General features: G+C 39.2%; 1 protein-coding gene across 2 annotated transcripts in view; it reads left to right on the top strand.

Moving 5' to 3' along the window:
• TTC23 (tetratricopeptide repeat domain 23) overlaps positions 1-21979 on the top strand; it is a 121940-nt gene that overhangs the window by 66069 nt on the left and 33892 nt on the right. For both annotated transcript variants that reach the window (XM_061181808.1, XM_061181809.1), the window contains 2 exons: positions 4512-4689; positions 21165-21270. In XM_061181808.1, the coding sequence (XP_061037791.1) occupies positions 4512-4689; positions 21165-21270 (284 nt within the window). The remainder of the gene's footprint in view (positions 1-4511; positions 4690-21164; positions 21271-21979) is intronic.

Genomic DNA, 21979 nt, shown 5'->3' with positions numbered 1-21979 from the left:
TGTGGCACATGGGCTCTCTAGTTGAGGCACGTGAGCTCAGTAGTTGTGGTGCGCAGGCTTTGTTGCCCCGCGGCATGTGGGATCTTAGTTTCCCTACCAGCCAGGGATTTAACCCGCGTCCCCTGCATCGGAAGGTGGATTCTTTACCACTGGACCACCAGGGAAGTCCCTGTCCTAAATATTTTTGAAGATGAGTGGTCAATCAAACTTTATATGCCACCATTCAGCCACTAAAAGTGATATTATAGCATTTATTGCCACATTTAATGTATGATTAAGTGGAAGAAGCAGGTTCTAAAACATGATCCTTTTTAAAAGATGCATAGAAAATCATCTGGAAGTGTGTATATATATATATCAAGGTGTATAGCAGTCATCTTTGGATGTTGTAATTATATATTTTAATTTCCCATATCTTTTCTTACTTTTAATGATGAATATGTATTGTTTTGATAGTAAATTATCCTCAATTTTTTAAAAAGCCCAATTGTATAAGAAAATGCCTACCTCACTTGCACATGAGTTTGACTGATTCTACCTATTATTTGGACTTTCCAAAATCTCATGCGGGTGGGAACAAGATGAAACCACAAATGAGCCCATTTCAACATAACCTGAAACTATGCCTCTCAGTTCCAGAGAGACCACAGGCTGGGAGAGGAAGGAGTAAAAGGTATGATTATGTATAGGGATTTAATATCAATCTGTATGGCTTGCTTCAGTTTACAAAGCACTTTCAGACATCTTACTTGATTCTCACAGCAACCCTATTGGACACCAGCGTTCAGATGAGGAAACCAAGGTTCAGAAACATTTTGTTCTTTCCCAAGGTTGTGTGGCCTAGTAAGTAAGGATGCTCAAACTGCAGTCTGGGTTTTCTACTCCTGTTGCAGTACTTGTAACTGATTGCCCTGCCTCTCATACTGTATTCTTCTCTATAAAATTTTCTCTGAGAGCCAGATATTTGAAGGATCACTTTTTAATACCTGAAAAGATGCTGTGGTGTTAACTTGGAGTGCTGTGCTGTGCTTCTGGCTAAGATGGCTTCACAAACCCCCAAATACTTTTCTTTAGTGTTCTATCTCAGGAAAGGAAGAATTTTTGATACATGAATTAACTTATGCCTTGTTGTTGTTTACTTTTCTATTTTCTTCTCATTTATCAGCTTGATTGCTAAGCTTCGAATATTGCTTTCTTTTAAAATTGTTGCCCAAATGAAATCATCTTGGCATTTGTATTGCCTTTATTTCTCTTCTATGACTTTTACAAGCAGCCTTGGAAACAAAGGACCTCTTCTTTACTTCCTTGGCACACTCTTCATCATTTATGAACATGAGAAAGAAAGATGAATTTTTTCCTTTGCTCAAATAACTATGGCATTGTCTGAGTTATTTAGGCTAAATTAGGTAGAAAAAAATCTGAAGTCATTTTAAAAGTATGTGACTTTCTCTAGACTCTAGACAAGAGGTTGGTTTACAGACTTTTTCTGTAAAGACCCAGAGAGTAAATATTTTAGGCTTTGTAAGCCATACAGTGTCTGTTGCAACTCTTCAACTCTTCCATTGTAGTGCAAAAGCAGCCACAGACAATAAGTAAACAAGTGGGCCTGACTATGTCAATAAAACTTTATTTACAAAAGCAGTCAGTGAGTAGATCTGGCCCACAGGCCACGGTTTGCTGACTCCTGTTTTCAATTATTTAATTTTTGTCTACCAGGAATCTAATTCTTTGGCTAAGTGATTTGTTACCAACCATATGTTTCAAAGCCTCTTTCTATCACCATAGATGCTAGTGGGGTTTCTCTTAAAAAATAAAATGTGATACGTACAAAGCTACTTATTACCTACTATATTCTAAGCTCATTAAGAGTTAGAAGGCAAGTCCAGTATTACTAGGTCATCTATTTATCTCTTCCTTTCCAAGGTTAGAGCTGCTGCAAGTTGCATCCTGGACCCTTCTTGGTCCAGGAACATATCCCTGACCTCCTCTTGTGTTTTAAACCTCCTTACAATTATAGAAGGTATCCCAGTTCATAAGCTATTCAGTGAGCATTTTATTTCATTATGGCCATCTGAACCACAGATCTGAAAAGTAACTCTACTTCTATCAGTCAATTCCTTTGAAATTTATTGGAGAGCAAAATAGTTGTGAAAAGTATCCAATGACTATGTTGACCTTAAAAAAAAAAAAATAGGCTGCCAGTTATTTCTCCAGGAAAAAAAAAAAATTAAGTTCATTCAGGATCGGCAGAAAATTTCCATTTGGGGTCTGAAACCATGGTGAGCCAGGTGCAAGTCCCCACATGGCGAGGGAAGGAGAATGCTTTTATAGAAGGGAAAAGGATTTGGGAGAGCCATAGTACACAAAGAGTCCATGGCTTTCGTTGACTAAGTTCTTGCCAGGAAAGAAGAGGAGTCTTTCTTCTTTCTGTTGGGCTCTGCTGTCCTCCCAGAGCAGGAGAGCTCCCAGAGTCTGGGCTCCTGACTCTATTTAACTGAGGTTTCTGTTTATTAATTTTTTTACAATTGTTTGTAATTTTTTACAATTTTTACAATTGAAAACAAAACCTATTTTTGTGGTCTCTTAGTTACTTTCTCACATTATGTCTCAGTTTTTGGGTAATTTGGGAATCGTAAGGCCTTTTTGTATTAAAGATTCTGGGGTGGAGGGAAACATAAGAAGGATTGATTTCTTTTATTATGAATTTTGTACATAAAAATTTTCCATGCAAGAAAAGTTTCTAATAGTCTTCACAAGTATTTTTGAGAAGATTGTTTTTAAATGCCTGTTTCTGAACAATATATATAGATACATTTTTTTTTAACATCTTTATTGGAGTATAATTGCTTTACAATGGTGTGTTAGTTTCTGCTGTATAACAAAGTGAATCAGTTATACATATACATATGTCCCCATATCTCTTCCCTATTGCGTCTCCCTCCCTCCCACCCTCCCTATCCCACCCCTCTAGGTGGTCACAAAGCACCGAGCTGATCTCCCTGTGCTCTGCGACTGCTTCCCACTAGCTATCTATTTTACATTTAGTAGTGTATATATGTCCATGCCACTCTCTCACCCTGTCACATCTTACCCTTCCCCCTCCCCATATCCCCAAGTCCATTCTCTAGTAGGTCTGTGTCTTTATTCCCGTCTTGCCACTAGGTTCTTCATGTACAATGGAATATTACTCAGCCATAAAAAGAAACGAAATGGAGGTATTTGTAGTGAGGTGGATGGAGTTAGAGTCTGTCATACAGAGTGAAGTAAGTCAGAAAGAGAAAAACAAATACAGTATGCTAACACATATATATGGAATCTAAGGGGAAAAAAAATAGATACATTTTTTAATATGAGAGAGTCTTACCCCAAGAAACTACAAGAATATTTTCCCACTGCCACCTTTAAATTAATTTTAAAAATTAACATTTTTTCTGATGTAAAAGTAATATATTTTTATAGAAGAAAATTTGGGAAATTTATAAAGCATAAATAAGGAAAGTAAAATCACTCACAATCAACTCCTTAGAGATAACTATTGCTAACATTTTAGTGACATCTGGGTATCTCTTTATGCATATGTGTACGTATAGATTAGATACAAAATTGATCTAATAAGATTATATAAAGTACTTTTGTAATCTGTCTTTTTTACTGAAGAATATATAGTGGATATACTTCTATGTTGATAAATACAGATCGACATTAACTTTAATGGATACATGGTGTAGATGTACTTACTATAACCCACTCGGATGATCACCTATTGGGGTATTTTAAGTGCTTTATACTTTTACGCTATTACAAAGAATGCTTCAGTAAACATTCTTGTATATAGTATCTTCTTATCCTGCCAGAGTATTTCTTCAAGATAAACTATTAAAAGTGCAATTAGCAGAAATACGTGTGTACATACATATGTATAATTTTGATATAGAAAAGTTTGTGCCCAAATTATATTCTTCCCAACAGTTAATGAGAGTGCTTCACACCCTCACCAAACTGGGAAATTTCTATAATTTCTCAACAGATCAGTTATCAGCATCATGGCATCCTTTCTGATTACTATTGTTGTTTTAATATTTTATATTTTTTAAACCAACACCTACACAGCACTTACTATGTGTCAGAAGCTATTCTAGGTGTGTTTTTTTTAAAATATTAACTAATTTAATCTTTATAATAACCCAATGAAGTGGGCACTGTTATTATTCTTAACTTACAGATGAGAAAACTGTCAAGTGACTTGAAGGTCCTGTATCTAGTAAGTGGTGGAGCCAGGATTTGAACCTTCCTGATTATCCCTTGACCTTCCTTATTATCCCTTGAACCTTCCTGATTATCCCAAAGTCTATCCTCTTGACTACTATGCCCTGCTGCTCCTTGGAGGAAAGAAAGGCTTAGCTGCCTAGGAAATGAACCTGGGCAACAGGGGTCAGAGAGCCAAATCCATCTATTATTTTCAGTATCTTCTATTTTAATTACTTTAAAGATAATCCCTTTGATTTTTTTAGGGTATATCAAGGTCAGAAGAAATCAAAAGAAGCTCTGCCCCACTACCAAGAGGCTTTAGAATATATTGAGATCAGTAAAGGTGAAAAAAGTCTTGAGTGCGTACCAACATTGAGGGAATTGGCAGGTGTAGAACAAGCCCTGGGATTTCACGACGCATCCATCAACCACCTTTTACAGGTAAGCTGCAACGTACTGGCCACCAAAGCTGTTCCAATCCACTGCTTTTCACAGATACAGGTGGAATAGCAGCTCTGAGAATGCCTGGCATTGTTAAGTGCTCTAGATAAGTAGAACACTTGGTCTGGAGTAGAAGTTCAACAAACATCTTCGTAAGTGGGCAAGTGTGGGATACTGGTCCTCTGTTACCTGTGCATCTTCCACAAACAGTCTGAGACTGCCTGAAGGTGGCTTTTCTCATATTAGGTGCATAATTTAAGTCTTGTTTCCCAGACAAAGTTTCTTTATTATTTAATGCTTATCTATTTAGAGCTTATGTTATCAAACTTATTAGGGTTCTTATCTACCACATTCTACAATCTTTACCTGAAGTCACTTAGAGTTGTCATCTGGTAGCTGCTGTTCCACTTTGTCATTAAAAGATTCCTCTGTGAGTGTGTCAGTTAGGGTTCTTCAGAGAAATAGAACCAATTGGATGTATACATAGAGAGAGAGAGAGAGAGATTTACTGATATTTTAAGGAATTGGCTCACACAACTGTGGGGGCTGACAAGTCCGAAATCCGTAGGGTAGGTGGGCCAGCTGAAAATGCAGGCAGGGTCTCTGTGTTACAGTCTTGAAGCAGAATTCCTTCTTCACAGCCTTTTGCTCTGTAGACCTTCAATTGATTGGATGAGGCCTACTCATCCAATTATTACCTATTATTGAAGGTAATCTCCTTTATTCAAAGTCTACTGATTATAAATGTTAATCATAGCTACAAAGTACATTCATAGCAACATTTAGACTAGTATTTGACCTAACAACTGGGCACCATAGCCTAGCCAAGCTGACACATAAAACTAACCATCACAGTCAGTTTGATGTTTTTGTGTGGTATCATCTGCTAAAAACACATTTTAAATTGTTTTCTGAGAATTTTTCCCTGTTAAAGTTGTAAAATATAGACTAACTCATTTCTTATTTCAAATGAGATATAATGATATGGTACTGAGGGTTCTTTATTGCTATTTCTTTTAAAATTTGTATGACCATTTATACTCCCACACACAGTTTATTAGAGTGTGCCATTCTCTCACTTTCTCTGGATTATCTCCCTTAAATATTATTACCACCCCGTGACATATTATTATTATTATCAGTTTATAGATAAGGAAGTCAAAAATTAGAAAGGTTGAGTGATATGTCCAGGAGTACACAGCCAATAAATGGCATAGCCCAGGTTTAAATGCAGTATTTTTTTTTTTTGAAAGATAATTCTGGCTGACACGTAGAGAGTAGACTAGGGAGGGTGTGCCAAGAGTGGAGGTAGAGTGAAGCACTGAAGGCTGAAGATGGTGGTGGCTTAAACTAGGATGATGTTAGTAAGGATGAAGAGAAGTAGATGGGTGTGACAAAGATTTAGGAGGCAGAATTTATGAGATATGGAGCTTGAGTGGATGCAGGACAAAAAGGGAAGGGGAAGAGTCAAAGATGACTCCCAGGTTTCTGGTCTGAACACCTGAGTGGATGTTTGTGCCATTTACAGTGGGGAAGCAGGTGTGACTGGGTGATGGAGAGATGGTGAGCTCAGGTTTTGATGGTGAGTCTGAGATGCCCATAAGGCATCCAAGCAGAAATGACAGCTAGACAGTTACATAATCAGGACTAGAGTTCAGAAAATAGGTCAGCAAGTCCTCCACTTATACACAGTAATTGCCTTGGGAGAGGGTGAGATCACCCAGGCAGGGTTTATGGAGGAACTTTGGTATTCATTGGTCAAGTAAAGAAGGATAAATCGGTAAAGGAAAAAGAAGAATTTGCCAGAAAAAAACAAGAAGAAAAGTAAAAAAGAAAGAGATATCCTCATTGTCACCCGTTTTGATACCTTTTGCTGTTATGGAGGGCATGGAGCTGTCAGGAGGAAAAGTGAGTTCATATTTGTAAAGTGTTGAGCACAGTGCCTGCTAGTGCAATATATGAATTTTTGAAAAGTTCTCCCTTTCCTTTTCTTGCTTTTCTTTTTCTTTCATTGATGACCTAGTTGAGGGAAACATTGAGGCACTGATGAGAACGGAATCCAGACTGTACTGTGAGTGAGATATGAGGAAGCAAAGGTAATAAATGCAGGTGCCTGCCTCAAAACATACTAAGAGGTGGGGAGGACTGGCCCAGGCAGGGGGCAGAGTACATGGAAAGGTCTGAAGGTAAGACAAAGTTTGACGCATTTGGGGAACTGCAAGAAGTTCCCGATGCCTGGGCAATGGGAATGGGAAGGCAGTGGGTGGGTATCATTCAGATGGGGTGTGGAAAGTCATGGTAAGGAATTTGAGCTTCATCCTAAGGGCAGTTAAGGGTTTTCGAGCAGGGAGATTGACATCACCAGATTATCAGTCTAGAAGGGTTGCTCTGCAGTATGGAGAAGGGACTGGATGGCAGAGAGATAACCAGGGAGGTGACTCAGTAGGTGGCTGCAGCAGACCAGGTAGGCATGATGACAGCCTGGACTCAGGCGGTGTCATGAGAATGGAGAGACACGGACAGATAGAGAGTAGAAATGACAGGTCTGGGAGTTGTGCAGATGTGCAGTTGTGCAGATGGGAGAGTGAAGGAGATGGAGGAGTCCAGCTTTAGACCAGTTTTCTGCGTGTGGCTGGTTGGGACATTTACTGAGTGAAGGAACACTGTGGATTTGCAATTTTTTGTTAGTATCAATAATTCTGAATATTCTTATTTTAAAAAATGTTTTTCCTTTTCTTGAATTATATGCTGATATACATTTCCAAAAGTTAAACTGCTGGGAGGTAAGATATGAACATTTTTATACCTCTTGATTTTTGTTGACATTCTGCCAAAAGGTTGTTTTGAGTTACCTGGCCACCAGAAGTTGGCTTTTCTTTGCTCTTAATTGAGCCAGTTTCACACCAACCTTGTGAACTTTTTTATATTATTTTATTCCCTTTTACAAATTTTATAAATTTGAGATTAATCTCAAATTTATTTTAATTTAGAATTTTTTTCTTAGTCCATATTCCCTCAATGTTTCCTGACTAAATCCAGACCTGTCCTCATCTCAGCACTATCTTTGCTGTACCAGTTCCTAAAGTTCAAAGAAAGAAATCAAGATACGCTCAGAGTATTCCAGCAAGGGCCATTACCCCCTACAAAATTCACTGAAATGAAAGATGGCTTCTAAGACCCAATGGTATGCATTGCAAAGATTTGAGTTTGGTTTAGAGAAGCATTTCCCAAACTGTGTTCCATAAGATACTGGCATCTCTTGAGAATTCTTAGGTCTTCCCAGAAATGGTGTTTGTGGCCAAATAAATTTGAGAAATATTAAATTAAAATTAAGCAGATGTCTTTAACACATTTTACGGTGCATTAAAAATGCCAGTGTAAATTGTTAATCAAGGGGGTAGGGCTTAATAAGTCTATGAGACACTAGTGTTCCCAGGCCACAGTTTAGGAAACACTGGTCTAGAGAAAAAAATTCAAATGTCTGAGGGCAGGGAACAGCAAAGGGATTCAAATATAAGTGCAGGCTCACTCCTAGGAACCCTTAGCACTATGTGAATGGGAAATGGGTTAAATAGTGCCTCTTGTTTATGGGGCCCAGAGTCATCATTTTAAAGTATTTTGCCACATGTTTTCCCTGCCTATCTATATAGACATACAGACAAACATAACACACACGTTTACTCAGAGCAATAATTATTTATATTTTGTAATCATTTAAAAGTATGTTGAATATGTCATATCCTTTTATCCCTAAATACTTCAGTGTATGTTTCATGAGAACAAGGATATTCTCTTATGTAACCACAATACAGTTATCAAATTCAGAAATGTCAACATTGGTACGGGCCGTATTGTTTTGTCAGTTGTCCCAATACTGTCCTTCATGGCAATTTTTTCCCACTCCAATAAAAAATACAGTTCAGGATCAAGTATTGCACTTAGTTGTCAATGACTCTGGTCTTCTGTAATCTAAACAGTTTCTCAGCCTGTCATTGTCTCTTATGACAATGAAATTTTTGAAGAATACAGGCCAGTTGTTTCATAGACTGTGCCTCAGTTTGGGTTTATCTGACGCTTCCTCGTGACTAGATTCTGACAATGCATTCCCAGCTAGAATGCTACAAAAGGATGTTGTATTTTCTTGGGGTATTGCATCTGGAGGCACATGATATCCATCTGTCCTTCATTGGTGACATTAATTTTTTATCTCCCAGTGACAGTGATGTGTGTGCTTCTTCACCGTGTATTAACTATTTTTCTCTTTGCAGACAATAAGCATTCTGTAAAGAGACATTTTTAAGACCATGTAAATATCTTACTCCTCATTGAAATGTCCCTCTAGGTTTAGCATCCATTGATGAGTCTTTCTCAAGCCAGTCTTTATCGTGATGGTTGCAAATCAATGATTTTTCCATTCTGCCATTCCATTTGCATTTATCAGTTGATATTCTACTGTTGAAATATCCCTCCCTTTTCCCACCAAGTTTTTTATTTGTTGTGTGTATGTTTGCTTTTTTCACTTAACAATACATCCTGAAAATCACTTCATACAATTCATTTAAATCTTCTTTATTTATTTGTACAGATGGATAATACTCCATTTTATGTACATTCTACAGTTTTTTCAAATAGTTTATGTTTTGGCATTTAGGTTAGGTTCCAATATTTTGCAAATAGAAATAATGTTGTAATGAATAACCTTACACATATGTATTTTTGTATTGTTGGATTTGTATCTTCAGAGTAAATTCCTAGAAATGGGACAGCTAGGTCGAAGAGAGCATACATTGGTAGTTTTGTAGGATATTACCAGTTGCCTTTCATTGGGCTTTTATACCATTTGTATTCCCATCAGCAGAGTGTAAGAGTGCCTATTTCCCCACAGCCCCTTCCAAAAGAGTGTATTGTCAAGCTTTTGAATTAGTTCCCATCTGGTAGGTGAGAAGTGACATCTCAGTATAGTTTTAATCTGCATTTCTCTTACTTAAAACGGAACTGAATATCTTTTCATATGTTTAAGGGACTTCAGTATATTTTTTATGAACCTCCTTTTTTGTGAATTATTCATATTATTTGTCCACTATTTAATAGAATTTTTATCTAGTTTGCCTTAACAGTTAAAATTTCTTTATATATTACACATATTTCCCTACTATCTGTAATATATGTTATAAATATTTTCACCCAATTTGTCATTTGTGTTTTAATTTTGTGCATTTCATTGAGATAATCTACATACCATAAAACTTACCCTTTTAAAGTGTACAATTTAGTGGTTTTATTGTACTCACAAAGTTGTACAACCATTACTGCTATCTAATTCCAGAAATTTTTCACCACCTTAAAAGAAACCTTGTACCCGTTAGGAGTCATTCCCATTCCCTCCTCCTCCCACCCCTTGGCAACCACCAATCTATCCTCTGTCTCTATGGATTTGTCTATTATGGACATTTCATATAATGTAAATAAATAAATAGGATATATAAATAGGATCATACAATATGTGGCCTTTTGTCTTTGACTTATTTTATTTAGAGTAATGTTTTCAAGGTTCATTCGTGTTTAGCATGTATCAGTACTTCATTTCCTTTTTATGACTGAATAGTATTCCATTATATAGATATACTACATTTGTTTATATTCATCAGTTGATTGACATTTGGGTTTTTCCACTTTAAGGTTATTATGAATAATGTTGCTATTAACATTCATATATAAGTTTTTATGTGGATGTGTATTTTCAAATCTCTTGTGTATAAACCTAGGAGTAGAATTGTTGGGTCATATAGTAACTCAATATTTAGCTTTTTGAGGAACTTCCAGGGTGTTTTCCAAAGTGGCCTCAGCATTTTACATTTCCACCAGTAATGCATGACAGTTTCACTTTCTCCACATCCTCACCAACACTTGTTATTATCTCTCTGTTTTATTTCAGCCATCCTAGAGAGTGAAATGGTATCTCGTTGTAGTTTTGATTTGCATTTCTCTAATAATTAATGATGTTCAGCATCTTTTTATATGTTTAATGGTCATTTGTTTATCTTCTTTGGAGGAATGCCTATTCAAATCCTTTGTCCATTTTTAATACAGTTATTTGTCTTTTTATTGTTGACTTAAGAGTTCTTTATATATTCTGGATACTAGATACTAGACCCTTATGATATATGATTTGTAAAAATTTTCTCCCATTATGTGGTTGTCTTCTCACTGTTTGATGGTGTCCTTTGAAGCACAAAAGTTTTTAATTTTGATGAAGTTCAGTTTAGCTATTTTGTTGTTGCTTGTGCTTTTGGCATCACATCTAAGAGACTACTGCCTAATTCATGTTCATGAAGGCTTATATCTATGTTTCCTTCTGAGAATTTTATAGTTTTAGCTCTTACACTGAGGTATTTGATTCATTTTGAGTTAAGTTTTTATATGATATGAGGCAGGGGTCTAACTTTATTCTTTTGTATGTAGATATTCACCTGTCCCAGCACCATTTATTAAAAGGACTATCCTTTCATCATTGAATTATATTGGCACCCAAGTCCAAATCAATTGACTATAAGTGTAAGGATTTATTTCTGGTTTCAATTCTATTCCATTGAGCTATATGTCTATCCTTATGCCTATATCACAGTCTCAATTGTTGTTGTTTTGTAGTAACTTTATGGATATTATGAATAATGCTACTATGAAGATTCATGTACAAATTTTGTAGTAAGTTTTGAAATCCATAAGTGTGACATCTCCAACATTGTTATTCTTTTTCAAGATTGTTTTGGCTATTCTGGGTCCCTTGCATTTCCGTATGAATTTTAGGATAAGCTTTTTCTTTCCAATTTCTGGAAAGAAAGAAAGGAACAGCTGGGATTTTGGTAAGGATTATGTTGAATCTGTACTGCAATTGTGACATCTTAACAGTATTAAGCCTTTCAATCCATAACCATGGGATAATCTCTTATTTATTTAGGTCTTCCTTAATTTCTTTCAACCATGTTTTATAGTATAAGTTTTGCACTTCTTTTGGTAGATTTATTCCCAAGTATTTTGGAGTTTTTTTATGTTATTACAAATGGAAATGTTTTCTTAATTTCCTTTTCTTATTGTTCATTGCCTACGCATAGAAATACAAATGATTTTTGTATGTTAACTTTGTATCCTGCAACCTTTGTAAACTTGTTTATTAGCTCTAGTTTGTGTGTGTATGTGTATTTATAATGTTTTTTGCCATGCAAAAGTTTTCTTAGTGCTTTCAAGTTTTCAATCTTTTATTACTTTTAGATTTTGACTCTGAGAGATATTTCTCTGTATGCAGGTTATGGAGGAATTCACTCATTTTTATTAATGCTTTGTAAAGTTTGATAGGTGACTTTTATTGTTTATTCTTGAGGTTAATAAAGATTAGAGAGTGTTTAAATAAATACTTGCCTATGATTATTAAAGAGATAGCTTTGTGAAGTCAAGATAGCATTCGATTTGAAATCAGAAAACTTGGGTTGGAGTCCAGACTCTTCTGTTTACCATTTGTTTGAAAATATAAGTCATTTAGTCTCTAAAAGAAAAAAAAAAAAAAAAACCTACAAAAGACCCTATCCACTTCACAGAACAGCTCAAAGATTCAAAATGGAAAGTGCTTTGTGAACAATTTGGCATGTTGCCAGTATAAGCTACTTTTATTTATTAACAGTAATTGTTAAACATTTATCAAGGCTCCCCTTTTCTTTAGCAACTTTACCTAAAATACAGAAAGATACAGCTCTCCAAGGGAGCCCATGCCTAAAAGCCATTTATTAATTACACACAAAGGAAAGGGGTTTTGTTATTTCCCCTCTTGTTTTTTCACTCTTCATTCCTTTGGAGTGAGAGAAACACCCAGGGAGAAAAGACCTTTTATTCTCTGTAGAATGTAGAAAAGTTCCAAAGTATTTTAGGAACTAACCCATTAAAATGGAGAAAAATAAAGCCAGCCCCACAGAGCCATCACAGAGGGAAGGCAGCAGTCCCAAGGACTGATGAAAGAGCTGTCATCGGCCCTGTGGGTCCTCTGCAGCAGGGTTCTGTGAGAAAACCACACAAACGTGATTGTTTCTGAAACTCTTCGTGGCAGATTTTGGCACTAGAACCTTATTTTCCTATCCAAAAGAAAAATCACAGGATTTCATTTGTGTGAGCAATAGCATGTTTGTGGGTGTGTGCCTTCAAGGAGTATACGTTAACACCGCGCTAGCTTGGATTGCTTTTTCACGTCTCTGACACTTGAATCGCATATCTCTCTTTTCAGTTTTCAGGGCAGCTCTGCCATTCAGTAGTTCCCAAATTTAGAGAAGTTTGATTTGCAAAGTATGATGAAATAAGTTATCAGTTACTCTACCTAAGACTTTAAGATCAGAAAATCTGGGTTCAGGTTCCTGCTCTGGGTGAGTTATTGGCCTTGGTCAGGCCTAGGTGGTGGCTGATTGATAGGTGCTCACATGCGGCTCCTGGCAGGTGCAGACTATTCAGTAAATGGCAGCACTTCTTATTGGCTCTTGTTAATTGCTGTGTATTTGCTATAAAGTGTAATTCATTTATTATAAATAATCAAATGAGTGCTATTTTTAATTTTCAAAATCTCTGACAACACTGGGCTATTTTGTTTAAAATTAGAAAAGATGCAGAATGCAGTTATGATTTTATACAGTATTAACCTTTTCTAAGAATGACACAAATCACGGTGCCATACTGCTTCTTTTGAAAAGACAACTATTTTTTATCATAATGATAATGCTTTTTATAAAAAAAAAAATCAAGCCATACAGAAAAATACAGAGAAATGGGCTACAAGTCATCTCAGCCCTCCTCCCCCATCCCAGAAGTACCCAGTGTTGTGACACTTGTTGAGCATTTTTCCTCTGCAGGTGTGCAGATAGCTATAGATTGAGAGACAGAGGGACAAGGAGAAAAAAGAGAAAGAAAGATTGATAAACTTGACAGCATAAAAATGAAAAAGTTCTCTATGACAACATATCACAAAGTTAAGAAATAAATGTCAAGGAGGGGAAATTATAGAAAGAGTTCTTATAAAATCTAGATGAGGGGCTTCCCTGGTGGCGCAGTGGTTGAGAATCTGCCTGCCAATGCAGGGGACACGGGTTTGAGCCCTGGTCTGGGAAGATCCCACATGTCGCGGAGCAACTAGGCCCGTGAGCCACAATTACTGAGCCTGCGCGTCTGGAGCCTGTGCTCCGCAACAAGAGAGGCCGCGATAATGAGAGGCCCGTGCACCGCGATGAAGAGTGGCCCCCACTTGCCGCAACTAGAGAAAGCCCTCGCACAGAAACGAAGACCCAACACAGCCATAAATAAATAAATAAATAAATAAATAAACCCAAAGTTTAAAAAAAAAAAAATCTAGATGAAAAAGACAACTCAATAGAAATATGGACAAAAAACAGAAACAGACATTTTACTGAAGAGGGAATACAATGGCCAATAACCATCCAAAAATAATCCCTAGCCTCACTTGTTATAAAGAAATGCAGTTTAACCAAGGAGATGCCAAAAAAGTTTGGTGCCACTCCATGGTGGCAAGGGTGTGGGGAAGCAGACATCCTCATGCACTGCTGGTAGGACTGGGAATCAGCACCATTTTGGGGGAAAGCAATTGACATTCCCTCTCCAGTTTTATAACACACTGACCCTTTGACCCAGCAATTTCACTTCTAGAAACTTACCTAACAGATAGATGTGCACAAGTGTGCAAAGAAACAGGGTTATTAGCAATAGCAAAAAATTAGAAACACCCTTAAAATCCATTAGTAGGGGACTGGTTATAAAGCTATGATCTGTCCACGTGATGGGATACTGTAGAGCCACTAAAGAGAATGAGATGGATGTCTGTGTTCTGAAGAAAGGTGTCCAAAATATATTCTTAATTTAAAAAAGCTAGATATAGACCAGAGTATTCTGTCAGTCAATGACCAATTAAACACTACATTGTGCTGGGCACAGTGTTAGGCCTGGGACTATGATGGAAGGCTTGGATGTCAGAGGCCCTGCCCTCAAGAAGCAGCCTAGTGAGTAAGATAGACCTTAGTGAAGAATCACACAGATGAATGCAAAACTACCAGTGTGAAGTGCACCACAGGGAGAGGTACCGGGTGCTGCGAGAGCTCCCAGCGGGGCAGCCTGACCTGATGTGGGATCTGATAATGAGACACCCCAAAGGTTGAGGAGAGGGGAACCACTGTGGTGAGAGCCCAGAGTGGGTGGCAGGAGATGAAGCTGAGCTGAGAGGGGGGCAGGGCCAGGCTCTGATCTCGTGTGTGTGTGTGTGTGTGTGTGTGTGTGTGTGTGTGTGTGTGTGTGTGTGTATAAGCACATCAGTATTTCTGAGAGGATATGCAGGAAACTGTTGATAGTGGGTAGCTATAAGAAATCAGACTGGAAATGGGGAGAAGAGGGGGTGAGGCTTATAGACACAAAGGACAGGGCATTAAAATTTTTAATTGCTTATTCTTTTCTACTACTTAGGATTTTTAAAAAGTTATATGCAGGTACTACTCTTTTTTTTTAGAACCAAAAAGCAATTTTATTATCTTTTCAACGAGACAAACTTACCACTATTTAATACAGGTACTACTCTTATAATTTAAAAATCTAATTAAGTTTTAAGAAAACACACAGAACCAAAAGACAAAAATATAAGGCCCCAACATGTCTATTTTGGTGCTAACTCTTACAGCGAGTAGGGCCTTTTCTCCCCAGCCCTTTGGAGGAGCTAAAATTGACAACTGGAAAGCTGCCGCAGAGACTTTCTCTGACTATTAAAAGAAACTGGCTCAGTCTGGGGCCCTCAGAAATCAGTTTTTGAATGCCCTCTGCACCCAGTTACTTCCCTTGCATCTACTTCCCCCGGGGATTCCCAGCTCCATCTTTTTTTTAGCCAGTGCCCTACAGCCGCCTCAGTCCCCTGCTGTGTGTGTGGCCATGGAAGACTTCCCTACTGCGCAGAGATGGGAGAGGAAAGGAAGTGGCAACCTTGGGCTGCAACATGACTCTGTCTTGCACGAGGATGACAGTCAAAGCTGAAGGGTAGAATGGCCAGCTCTGGCAGAGCTGAGAGAGAAAGCTATGCAGTCTCACAGCTGGTCAGTTATAAAAGAAACACAGCAAGCTCATATCTCATAGTGACAAGTGGACTTGAGCTTCTGTTGAATTAAGGCACAAAATTGAATCAAAGCAGAAACGGAGACACTTGGTAGAAGGCATTTTAACGTCTGCTCCATCCACCGTCCACTGCCTGACCCCCTCCACGGCGTCTCTCTACAGTCAGTGCTCAGAATTCCATATGTTGGCAGCTCGCTCTTTCCCTAGCCAGTCTATTTAATTCTGGGCTGAGTCTAATACTTAGCAACTATTTCTCTGACTCTTAAATAGTTCTTCATTACATTGACTTGAAAATTGCCTTTCTGTGACTTCTACCCTCTTGATAACCAGGTGTTAGATGAGAAAAGCATGCAATTTGAAATCACAGGCCTTAGTTTGAATCCCTGTTCTGCCATTGACCAACTATGTGACCTTCAGACAGTCGATTATTCTCCTCGAAGCTTCATTTCGCCATCCATAAATTAGGCAGTTAACATCACTCTCACTGGTCATTTTGAGATTAAGCAGAGCTGGTGTATATCGATGTTATTTCCCTCCTTCTCTCAGTCCCTCCCTGTCCTAGCCCTCAGCTTTACAAAGAGATCCTGGCAATTACTATCGTCTTCTCTGTGAGTGTTCTCATCTCCAGGGTAAATAGACCCAGTTTAAGTCCACAAATGTACTTAGAGCTACTTGTGTGCTCTTCACTTTGCTATGGGAGAAGAGATTTCTCTCTGAGTCACTGATTCCCCTAATCATTATCAAAGTGGGAAAAAAATCTCTCTCTCCCTCCCCACAAAAGCTGGAGTTCCACACTCAGAACCCACCCAGTGTTTTAAGTTGAGTGTTCATATGGTGGGGTCTGCCTGCATAAATAGAAACATCCTTTTTAGTAGTCATCAAGTTTTCTCTTCAAGAACTGTTACACATTTTACAATCCAAGGGGACAGGCCCAGTTAGATAAGAGTCTGCCAGCCCTGGCTCTGGCTGTGTCTATTGACAGCTGGGTTGGCACTGAGGAATCCTTTGTTTCCCCCAGAAACACATAGGAGGACCAGAATGCAACAGCTGCTCTGTACCTTGCCAGGGCTTGAGGCAGTTGGTTTTGTGAATGAGTTTTTTCAATTAATGACCTTACTCCATGTGGGATATTAAATATGTTTTTGTTTTTGTTTTTAACCCAGTACGACATGCTAGCAGCTGAAGAGATTTAAGAATATTAAACATTCCTCCTCAGCCTCAAGATGACAGTTGATAAACATATAACCATAAGATATCAAAAACTTCAAAGGATGGGAGGAGAGATGCAAGCCCTGGGGTGATTAATAAATAAGGAGGAGGAGTGAGCGTAGTCAAGCCGCAGATACCCAGCGGGGCCTAGTACTCGGGCCTCTGTATAAAGCCGGAGAGGCAAGCAGGACTCCTATAATTCTGTTCACCCGAACAACTAGTCCTTAAATGCTCTCAGATGTATGTAACAGGGGTATTTATATTATCTTAGCAAACAAAGTGTTGTTCCAGAATTGTGAACAGTGGTTTAGTTTGGAAAGATTGGTTAATCTAATCACTAGCTTTGTCAGCTTCCTCAGTACTCAATCCCTCAGGAGGCCTCCTGCATGGTGTGGTACTGTGGTTGTCAAACTGTGTCACCGCCAACACTCATGTTCCAAGGAGGGTCTTTTGGGGGTGGCTGGATGGAAGCAACTGGGTGGGCTTCCCAGGCTCTCTCTACCTGCTCCAGCGAGAGCAGCTCCACACTTACCTGCTTTATATGTTAGAGAACCATTCTGTTTGGAATAAAAGGGGTTCTTTTGCTTTAAAATCAGAAACTTGAAAAGCAGTGGCATCATGATGTTTGCATCCTTTCGTAAGTTGCTTTTCCACTCAATGGTGTGTTTTTGAAATGTTAATACATATAGATAGAGTTCAATCATTGTATGAATAAACCACAATATATTCGTTCCCCTGCTGATGGATGTTCAGATGGTTCCCCATTTTTCACCATCTCAAATAATGCTTCAGTGGAGTTGAGGGCATTTTCCGTATAGACACTGATGGGTGGTGCCCTCTAAGCTGGACCAGAAGGGAAGGGACAGCAGGAGGGGTGGATGGCTAGTGAGATGTGGAGAGTGGACAGAGGACGAGAAGCTGCATGGATGTGATAGAGCCAGGACGCCCCAACAGTCAAACAGGGTCTGTGAGCTGCGGGATCCAGAGGTAGCACAGATTAAACGATGATGAGGCCCAGAGCATCATGGGGGACCAGGTGGCTGAGGGTAGGGAGGAAAATAAGCCTGTCAAAACCCAAGAGGCCAAGGTGTTAGCTGGGTCGTTCGCTGGGTGTTTTAGTTTGCTCTTTTAGCTCCATTCTGCATCCTTCACTGTGCCCACTTAAGTACAGTGTCAGTGGGCCGCCTTGCCCTCTGGCTGGGAGGCACACAGCCTTGACCTTGGAAGGAGAGAGCACAGCTTATTTATTCCCTCAGCTCCTCCCAGCAAGGTCAGTGCAGGTGGTCTGCATCCATTCACTGAAAGCCACAGCTCCCTCCCCTATAATTCATCTTTCCAGTTCCAGCAAATGTTCCCTCCCTTGCTCTGCCTGTGATGTTAAAGCAGCCTGTTTGGGGTCCTGCACTCTCTTCCTTAGGTTTCCTCCATGCAAACTTCTTTTCTTTTATCAACTTCTTTTCCTCTATTCATCTGTTAAACTGTGCCATCTCTTTCTTGCCCAATAGGTGCAGACCAATCTTACGGATACTGAAATCACTGAAAATGATAACAGGAGGAGGGGTGGAGAGGAAAGTAGTGAGCCGGGTGCTAAAACCTAGTGAGGGGCAGTGTCTGTGAGTTTAGGTAAAATCAAACTACCCCACATTTTTGTAGTTTGTCTGTAAGCTCCTTTAAAACCAAAAGCCCTGCCTAATCTTTATGTGAATTCCTAGGGTTTGAATAATATCTGGCATGTAGAAAGCATTTAAAAATTAAGAAAAGTTGAATTGAATAGGACTGAATTAAATTAAACTGAATTGACTTTTTCTGAATAAATGAGATTGCACATTTTAAACATCATGGGTTCCCTTCTCTACTGCCCTCACCCCCCACTACCGCATATGGTTTTTAGAAGCTTCGCGAACATCAAATAACAAATTAGATCAGAGACTGAGTTTCTGAAGTGAATAATGAATATTAAATGTTTGCTTATATTAGCATCTCATACAGCAAAACATTGAAGTTATGAAGATTTTGTGATATGTTCAGATCCCCATAAGATTTCAGGATCCACTTTCTTGATAATATGAGCATTTTTGCTCATGGAAAACTTTGCTGCCTGTTTCCAAGACAAAAGACAACTTAGAGAACTCTCAGAACATGTTAATAATTCATTTGAAAGTAATTTTGATAGACACGTATCTTTTACATTGCCTCGAATTATAATATTAAGTGGAAACAACATATGAAATCTTTTTGAATTTGAATTTGAGTTTTAATCAATCTAAAATACTGTGTGTAAAATGTCTTTGTAACAAGATGAGTTAAATCTCTTCTGGCATCAGAGGGTGCTCTCTTCAAAAGTGGATTCTAGAGATAGTTAACCCAGGGAAAAGACAAAGTAAACATGATCTATTTGCATTTGGGGTGGGGCAAGCTTTTCCTCTCTTTTTTCCTTTCCCTGAGCACTGAACATTTGATCCTTTCACTCTAACCCTGTGTCCTATTTGAAAAGCATTTCCAGTCAGAACTTCAGGCCAAATCGAGGATAATGACCAGTTTGGGGTTTGCCAAAATCAAGTATTCAGTTTATCTATATCCTGTAATATAGGGGTCCCCAACCCCTGGGCCGCAGACCGGTACCAGTCCAGGGCCTGTTAGGAACGGGGCCGTACAGCAGGAGGTGAGCGGCAAGCAAGGGAAGCTTCATTTGCCACCTCCTCATCGCTGGCATTACCGCCTGAACCACGCCCCCCCACCCCCCAACCCCACCCCACCCCTGGTCCGTGGAAAAATTGTCTTCCACAAAACCGGTCCCTGGTGTTAAAAATGTTGGGGACCGTTGCTGTAATAAGAAAAGTCATTTTAAAACAAAGGATATTGTTAGCATTTACAAATATGAAATTCTGATTGTTCTAACACAGCAATAAAAGTTATTACCAGCAATCTTGATTTGGAGTAGCCCCTATCATAAAAAGTCTAGATCTAGTAACTAGTGGATTTTAACATATGACAAATGAGGGGACAGTTTAGAGTCTACCCTGCTTATCATCTCAGAAATGTATTAAGCTGGTCATCAGAGGAGCAAGTCTCTATGGCTTTGCTGTCTCACTGCTTGGTCTGGACTAGAAGGTTCTAGTGGTATGGCTTTATCTAGTCTAAGATTTAGACTGTTACTTTTCATTTCTTTTTCATTTGTGATATTGATTTGAATATTTTTGACAATTTTTATTATCCTCATTTTATAGATGAAAAAACTGAGGTTGCTGAGTGGGTGATTTGCCCAAGGTACCTCACAGCTAATAAAGGATGGAGATAAGATTCTGACCTTGATGCTCTGCCTTCAGATTTGCTGTTTCTACCATGTCATGAATGCTGACATTCCTCTTGCCCTGGTGCACACTGCCCAAAGCACCCCGATTCTTTCAGCCTCCAGGAGCTATGACTAATCCATGGGATTCTTTACTTGTTTGTTTGCTTAATATCTTTTTATTTGAAGGGATGTAGTTTGTATTTTATTTGAAAGGATTATTTTTATTTTATGTTCATAGGATCATAGGGTGGTTTTTTCCCCTTAAAGAATTTTTAAATGGGCTTCATTTTCAAGGAACTGAGTTGTTTCCTGTGTTCGGGCAGCTCCTGTGGTCCAGTTCGCCGAGGTTATAGGCAAATGGGCTTGGCAGACCAGGCATGGGGGTGGGGTCGGGGTTTCTGTGGGTGAGGCTGCTGACACTGGGGGTAGGTGCCCCTCTCTGGGCTGACCGGTGGGTAGGGTTCTGTGCTTGCCCACTTCCCCTACAGCACAAGCACTTTTTAATCCATCTCCTTCCTCCTGGAAACCCTCCCCCCTCTTCTGCTAACACTGCACTCATGGGAGCATAGACTTCTAAATGATTTACTTAGAAATAAGTCCTGGCCACAGCATCGAGCTATCTGGACTCAGCATCCAGGGCTTGGTGCTTTCTCTCTCCACTACACAATGCTTTTAAAACCGAGCTCTCCCAAGAGTTGATTGTGCTTCCACATAAATCATATTGTTTAGCTTGCTAGAAATTTCCTTGGCTTTCTGCTTATCGCTCCAAGAACAGTTAGTTCCCTGCTGCTGCTGCCAAGCATGTAAACAAACGTGTGTCTTCTTTCCATGATGACAGGCGCATCTCATCGTCCTGAGCAGAAACCCCTCTCAAGAGGAGGCAGCCGTGTCCGCACACTCCGTCGCCTGTGCTGCTGTCGCTTCTGGGAGGCCTGAGCACCATGGTGAGAGCGAGAGCGAGCCTTCCGTGGGGGACAGCGAGGCCTGCTCCCTGCCTGTCCCATGTGCGTCGGTGTCTGTGGGCTAGCTGCCTTTGGGATGGGTGAGCAGGTGGATGGAGCTGTGACAGACCCTTCAGACAGCCTTCTCTGTTAGCTTCACCAGAGTCCAGAGTCCTTTGGTTTCTATCTTTTTTCAGCCTTTCTCTAATCTTTTACTCTCAAATACAGCAAATCTTCATCCAAACATAGCTATCAGAGCCCCAGAGAGTTCGTGCTGGGCTTACAGGGAAATCTACTGGGCTTTCAAAGGTGATCTATTTTTAAAGGTTGTGGAGCTACTGTGGCAAAGGATCTAACCTGCTGGAACTCCGGCCTTCAGACTCTCACAGGGCTCAGCTTTCAATCAGGATGAACTTACACGGCTTCAGGATTCCAAAAGGAAGTTGTCATTTATGAGTCATATAGTTTTTCTTAGCCCCACATAATAGGTAGAGCAGTGAGCTTGGGAGTTCTTTAATCCTCCATCCTGGGCTCAGATCATACAATATGCCTCTATTGATGGAGAACATGCATTCTAGTGACTTTCTTTGTTGTTGGTCAGAATATTCAGAAACAGAGTATAACTCATAAAGAAGACAAGAGGTGTATTCCAAGATGTCAGCTAAAAATACTTATGCATTGTAGGAAAATAAGGTCCAGTGTGTCATCAATT

Source organism: Eubalaena glacialis, chromosome 2 (assembly GCF_028564815.1).
Source record: "Eubalaena glacialis isolate mEubGla1 chromosome 2, mEubGla1.1.hap2.+ XY, whole genome shotgun sequence".
Taxonomy (NCBI): domain Eukaryota; kingdom Metazoa; phylum Chordata; class Mammalia; order Artiodactyla; family Balaenidae; genus Eubalaena; species Eubalaena glacialis.
Note: the sequence above shows the minus strand (reverse complement) of the source record. Positions and strands in the feature narration are given on the sequence as shown.